The 6,644-nt window shown below is 58.1% G+C and overlaps 1 protein-coding gene across 1 annotated transcript; it reads left to right on the plus strand.

The window, feature by feature from the left end:
* Positions 1 to 1,658: 1,658 nt before the first annotated feature.
* On the plus strand, positions 1,659 to 5,625 carry UCN3 (urocortin 3). The gene is made up of 2 exons (XM_076328616.1): positions 1,659 to 1,680; positions 5,140 to 5,625. Exon 2 carries the CDS (start codon positions 5,149 to 5,151, stop codon positions 5,623 to 5,625), a length of 477 nt encoding a protein of 158 aa, XP_076184731.1. The 5' UTR covers positions 1,659 to 1,680; positions 5,140 to 5,148.
* Positions 5,626 to 6,644: the final 1,019 nt, after the last annotated feature.

The following is a 6,644-nucleotide window of genomic DNA, read 5'->3' on the forward strand; positions in this document are numbered from 1 at the left end:
TAACCTATGGTCCCTTCCCCAAGTACCTGAACCACAGGTTCCCAGTGATTTTGGCAATAGCAGGGCTTCCGTTTTGTCCGGAAGACCAGCAATTCGTGGAGGTGATCGGGGCACCAGGTCCTTGTGTCAGAGGGGTGCACCAGGCCTTGATTTCTGGGGTACCAGTTTTGCCCTACCTTTGGGGCTGGGGGATGCCAGACCCATGACAGAGCAATGACCTTTCCACATGTTTCATGTTCCCCAGCTGATCTCCTCTGAGCAGGTGACAACCGAGTCCAAAATGCTACCAGAGGCATTTCCAGGGGCTCCCCCAGCCCTTTTAAAGTGCTCCTCAACCCCAAGGGGATGTGATGCCAGGGCACAGGGTGGACACATCCCGCTTCCTGAGTGCTCACACACCTTTCATCAAGCACCTGTTGGCTAGGTCTGCACCCAAAGCTCCCTCACCCAGACCAACAAAATCAGGGGAGGGGAGTCCCCAACCCGCTCTGAAGCATGCACGGCTGTCGGCGGTCTGAGCCAAACAGGGTCTGAGGGTCTCCTGAGCTTTCTGCAAGGACCACGGAGGGACCCTCCATCAGAGATGTGACTCCTTTGGGTGTCTCAGCCCTGGATCACACGGAGCAACCCCTCTTCCCAGCAGGGAGATCTCCATCCCCATCCTCTTTGTAGCACAAAGCACTTTTGCTTGCAAACCAGCACCGTGGGGCATCACAGGAGACCTCTCTCTGACCACACCAGGACCAGAGCGGTCCTGGGACCCCAGACTGGTGGGGGTTCCTGCCCGGCTGCTGTCTTGGGGCAATCTGAGTTAATTCTGCTGGACCCCAGTGGCTTTGGGGAGTTGGAGGGGTTTTTTTCCAAGACACGCATTATCCTTAGCTCCCCCTTCAAATGCTGCACCTGGGACCATGCTACCACATCCTGGAAGACGTTCCCCAAAATTTCAACCTTACAGGGGTTTCCCTGCCTGCGTGGGAGGAGAAAAGCCCCCAGGGATGGGAAACCAGGCAGAGGGCAGAGCAGTGTGAGCGGGGCAAGCCTGTCCCTGCTGACCATGGGGGTTATGAGCACTGTCCTGGGGCAAAACCCTAACAAGGTGCTGCACCAGCCCCGCTCTTCAAATGGAAACACATTAACTGGGAGAACACCGTTAACCAGCGCTGAAAACCCCAGCGGGCATCCTTAGGGGGCATAAAAAGCTTTGCATTTCAACTATCCTTGCGCCAAGTGCCTGGCTACCCGGAGGAGCGGGGGAAGAGCGTGTCTGCATGATCCTGCAAAGTCCCGGCGTTGGCGACAGCCCTGTGTTTGGGTGACTCTCGCCAGGCCGTCGGGTTCAGGTGTCTTTTTCCCCACACACCTTTTTTCCTCCTGAATGGGGAGAGGCACCGCAGCCCCGTGACATTGCCAGCTCCCTCTGATTTCACTTTAATGAAATCATGCCCAAATGAAGGCCCCACGTCTGGAGTTACGACTCAAACCCCGTGATCGCTCATTTTTATATATACACAAGGGAGGGGAAAAGCGTTTCCATAGAGAGAAAAACTATCACAGCCCTCTTAATAACAATAGAAGAAAAGCGAGGGTGCAGAAGTTCAGGGGAACGCGCCTGATGCCTCTCTCCTCGGAGTGAGACCGCAGCAACCCCTTCCCCTCCCGAGCACCGAGGACTACCAGGTGAGTGCCTGGATTTCATTTATTAACCAGCAGCCGGCTTCATTTGCACAGACTTTAAATATTTCAGTGCTTTCCTTGGGAGAGCAGGTCCCACGTTCCTCTGCAAGAAAAAACCAGAAGGCAGGAGAGGGAAAAGCAGTCCAAGATACTGTGCTAAGAGACTCCCCCCACCCTCCCTCCTCAGCAAAGAAATCTCTTTTCCACTAGTATAACCATCCTGGAGGCAGCTCACGCTGGGCAGCATGGGCAGGGTTTGGAAATCTTGGGAAACGGAGAAGCGGGGAGACAACTCAGTGCTGTGGTTAAAGGGGTGGGGAGGAGAGGAGGGCACAGCCCCATCCCCACAGGGTTAGCTTGAATTTCGGAGCCCTGGGAAGCAGCATTGTCAGGAGAGGTTCACGAGGGAAGTGGAGGCGGCATCAGACAGCAGAAGTTTAAAAAGTTTACAGGTCTCATCCACGGTGTTATTTTAGTCCCGACTTACTTTTTGACGGGGAAAAAATTAACTTAATCCGATGCCTTTGCTGCCGAGGAGCCCGTGATAACCAGCAAATAGCTTTGTCCCCAGTTTGCCGGAGCTGCCTTGTCGGAGCCATTTACTCTTCTCTTTTAAAGCCAAGAGGCAGATCTTCAGCTCATAGAAATGGTCCTGCCGTGGCTGTCGGCACCATCTCAATATAATGCCTGTAAATTGCTCATGGGCACCCTGGCAATTTCCACCTGCAGGAACAGCACCCGCAGGTCCCCCTCCGGCAGCGGCAGATTTAACTCTGACCTCCTCAGATCCACCGCAGGTTGTTTTTCTTCTTTTCCTGCTTTTTTTGCAGGGGGAGGAAAACCCCATTCCAGCTTGCTTTCTGGACCAAAAAAACTTTCTGGCATGCCGGGGCACAAAACCCCCATGCAAAAAAGAAAAAAAAAAAGAAAACCCAAAATATCAGCTTTTGCTGCCCGCCAGCACAGCCGGACGCTGCAGGTTCTTTGCTGCTTTGCCTTGATTTTTGCTTTTTTTGCCAGGATATTCACCCCACAGCCGAGGACCGGGAAACCAGGTGCTGGGTGCAGATATGTTTCAGCCGCGTTTCCCCCTTGCTCTGGCTTTCCCCTCGCTCGGCCGAGGTCTCCAAAGACTTTTGCTAAGTGGAAAAAGCCCGAGCCGGCCACGGGGCCAAGCCACCCATTTCAGACAGTTGTGAAAGAGCTGTCGGGGAGAGGCGAGGTGGAGACGCTGCTCTGCGCCTCCGGAGAGGGCAGCGGCAGCTCAACCCAGCTCAGGTCTCTCCCAGCAGCCGTGCCGGCTCTGCAAGGGCTTTTGGAGACGTTCCCATTCTCCATCCAGCCGCTCGGGGTCACGCAGTGTCCCCAGGAGAGCAGGGGCTGCAGGCAGGGGCAAGAAATTTAGCAGTATCTAAATTCATAGCCCAAGCCCCCTGTCCTCCTAGCAGGGGCTGCAAGGAGTTTGCTGGGGGGGGGGGATGCTTCATCTGGGGCTGAAACGCAGTTGGAAAGGGAGAGGCTTTGGCGTGGGGGAAAGATCTTCGTCCTGTTAAGCTTCTGCAAGCAAAAACTCAGTCCCGGGATTTAAACATCTGATTTGGGGCTGAAGGAAAGAGAGTTTGGGGCCCCCTAATAGCCCTCGCATGAGGGCTGGGTGCCGGGAAGGGTTTTCCTCCCCATTCCTACAGCAACAGCTTTGCCGGTGCTGCCTGGGTCCTGCCACGGCTGCCGCGCGTCCTTCCTCTCTCATATGGACGCAGGGTAAAGTTAAGGGCATGGCTGTTGCCTGGGGGAGCTCTGTGGGGTTTTGTGCAGGGGCGAGTGAGGCAAAGAAGTGGAAATCGAGCGGCTCCCTCAAATCCTGCCTGTACGACCTGCCCCCATCTCCCCCTCCGAGGGATGGCAAAGGGCAGAGCTGAGGGGATAAACCTGCCCCAGTCTCCCTCCCCCCGCAGGACAGCGAAGGGCAGAGTTAAGGTGACAGCAGGTTCACAGACTCGGGATCAGTGGCAGTAGAGCAGGTCCAGGGTGACAGCTCCTGGGGACAATTGATCTGATTTGGTTTTGGATCAGTCTGAGGACATCTCCCCGACCCAGCAGCCCCCCCGTGCAGCAAGGCACAGCCTCCCTTCCCGGTGGTAGCCCCAAGACACAGACGTCCACAGAGAGTCACAGGAGCCATCCTGCTCCGCGAGAGCTTCCCAGGGGCTTCCCCCAGCCTCCTTGGCCCCTCCACACTCCCGTCCCCACGGGAAATAACTGAGCAGCTCACAGCCCCAAACCACCGGTGAAACCCCAGCCCCAGGCAGGGTCCCGCACCTCTGGGGACTCTCCCCCAGCTAAGGCTTGCCATGCGATGTGCTTGCCACAAGATGGGGCCCCAAGTTTGGGAATGCCAGCACGCCTCCAGGCACTTGGAGGGGCCCTGTGACCTCGGGGCTGGCCCCGGGGACACTTGTCTGACCGCGATATGGGCAAAGACCCCCACCAGGACAACCCTTGTGGCCTTTTAGGTGGCCTTTTTGAGCAGTCGGGTAGGTATATGGGGAGATGGGTCGCTTCCTGGAGAGACAGGACTCAGAGACGGGGACGTTTTGCAGAGCAGGAGGATTATCCCGAGGTTTTCAGACTCCCGCAACCCAAAAGCGACCATATTTCAAGCAGGGAGTGATGCTGCTGTGCTGTGATCTTGGAGGTGCCCCCAGGTCCCCAGGCAGGGCTGTCCATGGGGGGGGAATGCGCCCTCAAATGTGCCATCAGATGGGGCAGCCTGTCCTGCACCCAGGATGGAGGGGGGTCCTGGTGATGGAGCCATGGGGCAACCCCGGAGCACCCCAGGCCAAGGCTGGAGAGGTGACATGGGGCCATCACGATGGGGACTGGGACTGGGACCTACCCAACTCGCCAAGCCCTTTTTGGACCTGGTGGGGTGAGACGGGCAATTGCCAACTTCAGAGAGCAGAGAAACATCTCTGGTGGCTTCAGGCTGACCAGAGAGGAGCTGAAAGGAAAACCCACCTTTAGAGCAGCTGGTGGCACACCCGGTTGCTCTGTGGAGGTGTTAGCAAGGTGGGGAGGGCTGCATGGGGACTGCAAGGAGATTGCCCCAGGCAGGGGGCGCGGCAGAAACCAGCTCTCCTGCAGCAGGCATTTGTGTTTCGGCAAAGGGATGGCCAAATCCTCCCCTCCATGGAGGCTGCAGCCTTGCAAAGCACCTTGGACATCCCACCTCCCACCCAGCACCCCAAAACCAAGGGCTGGGGGGGTGCACCTTGGAGGAGGAGGCCCCAAGGCAACTCATTCCCACCTGCCCTAACCATTAGATGGGACCTGGGGGGGACGCGGGAGGTGAACCCAGGTCCATGGGATGTGGAACGACGGGGGGATGATGGTGCTCTGCCCCAGGCCCCGCGGGAAGCTCATGCCCATCTCTGCCCTCCCCTCGCTCTCTCCACCGGGCAGGCCACCACAATGCCCCGCACCACGCTGCTGCTCCTCCTCGCCCTCCTCTGCGCCGCCGAGACCGGACGGGCTCTCCGCCTCTACAACACCGCCTCCATCTTCAGCTGCCTCAACGCGGCCCTCGCTGAAGCCCGGAAGAGCCGCCCGGAGGAAAACGCCATCTTGGACAAGCGCGGCTTCGACTCCCCATCGCTGGAGGAGGCGTCCGAGGAGGAGGAGGAGGAGGGGGAGGACGCGGTGGATGAAGAGGTGGGGAAAAGGACATTCCCGGCAGAATGCCATTACAAATACGTCTCTCAAGCACAGGTGAAGGGGAAGACATACCAAAACCGGGCCAAGAGCGACCGCCGCACCAAGGTCACCCTCTCCCTCGATGTCCCCACCAACATCATGAACATCCTCTTCAACATCGCCAAAGCCAAGAACTTGCGGGCGAAGGCCGCGGCCAACGCGCACCTCATGGCCCAAATTGGGCGGCGGAAGTGACCCCCCGTGGGGCGGGGGGGACTTGGAGCAGGGCTGGCTGCGTGGGGCCACCACCCGGCCCCAGCCTGCCGGCCAGAGGGGACTGACAGCCACGTATGATATCAGTGTTGTATAGTTCTGACCCACAGAGCCACCTAACTTTCATATCTCTTCTTCCTCCTTCTCCCCTTCCCGATCTCCTCCGTCCCTCCTCCTCGACATTTCCTTGCGCGGGGAAGAGGCTCGTGTCCGCAGCAGGGCAAGGGGACGTGTCGCCTCAGGAAGGTCCCTAATTAAAGCTATGATCTCTTGAGTTTCCAATGCTCTCTTCTCCCATCGCCTCCACCGGGGGCTCGGTCGGGTCTGTCTGGGCCCGTAGCCTTTCCAAAACATCCCTCCAGCTCAACCTCACGGCCCTGTCCCCACCACGGTCCAGACCCTGCTCCCTCCCACGGCCCCATACACAAGCCGTCCCTACCCACAGTCATCACTGCACTGGGAAGGGAAAAGCAAGACTGCTCAGGGGACCTCGAGAGGGACTTCCCAGTTTCTCCTCCTGGGGACCCTTGGGGGTATGAGGTTGTCTTGCAACCACCCCTTTCCCCACCAGCACCTTCAGCAGTCACAGCTGGCACAGCAACACCCTCCCCATCGACATGGCCCTTCACGAGTGTCCCCAGGCCAGGGTCACCCCATGGCCTCAGGTGAGTTTGGACCCCAAGAGTTGCAGGTGCCTCCCTGGTTGCTCCAGACCCACCCCATGGGCTCTGACCATGTTGCCCAGTCTACCCCTGCCCACCTTTCTGCCGCTCTCCCTTTCCTGGTAGACCTCTCTAACCAGTTTTTCAGCTGGTACAGCTTCAGCTCCCCAGACACGGATTGTCCCCGTTCACCCCGCTCTTTTCCACCCTCCACTGAGCCTCCGCTCACCAAGCTCCAACCCCGTCACCTTGAACTATTTACCCCTTCCTCTAAATCTCCCTTTCTCTTCACCTCCCAGCCCAGCTCCAAGATGAAACTGCATCTCTTGGCCTCCATCC

The sequence above is a fragment of the Aptenodytes patagonicus genome, chromosome 1 (genome assembly GCF_965638725.1).
Source record: "Aptenodytes patagonicus chromosome 1, bAptPat1.pri.cur, whole genome shotgun sequence".
In the NCBI taxonomy this organism is placed as follows: Eukaryota; Metazoa; Chordata; class Aves; order Sphenisciformes; family Spheniscidae; genus Aptenodytes; species Aptenodytes patagonicus.

Coding starts and splice junctions, on each gene's coding strand:
- UCN3 (XM_076328616.1), top strand. CDS start 5,149: ATGCCCCGCACCACGCTGCTGCTCCTCCTCGCCCTCCTCTGCGCCGCC.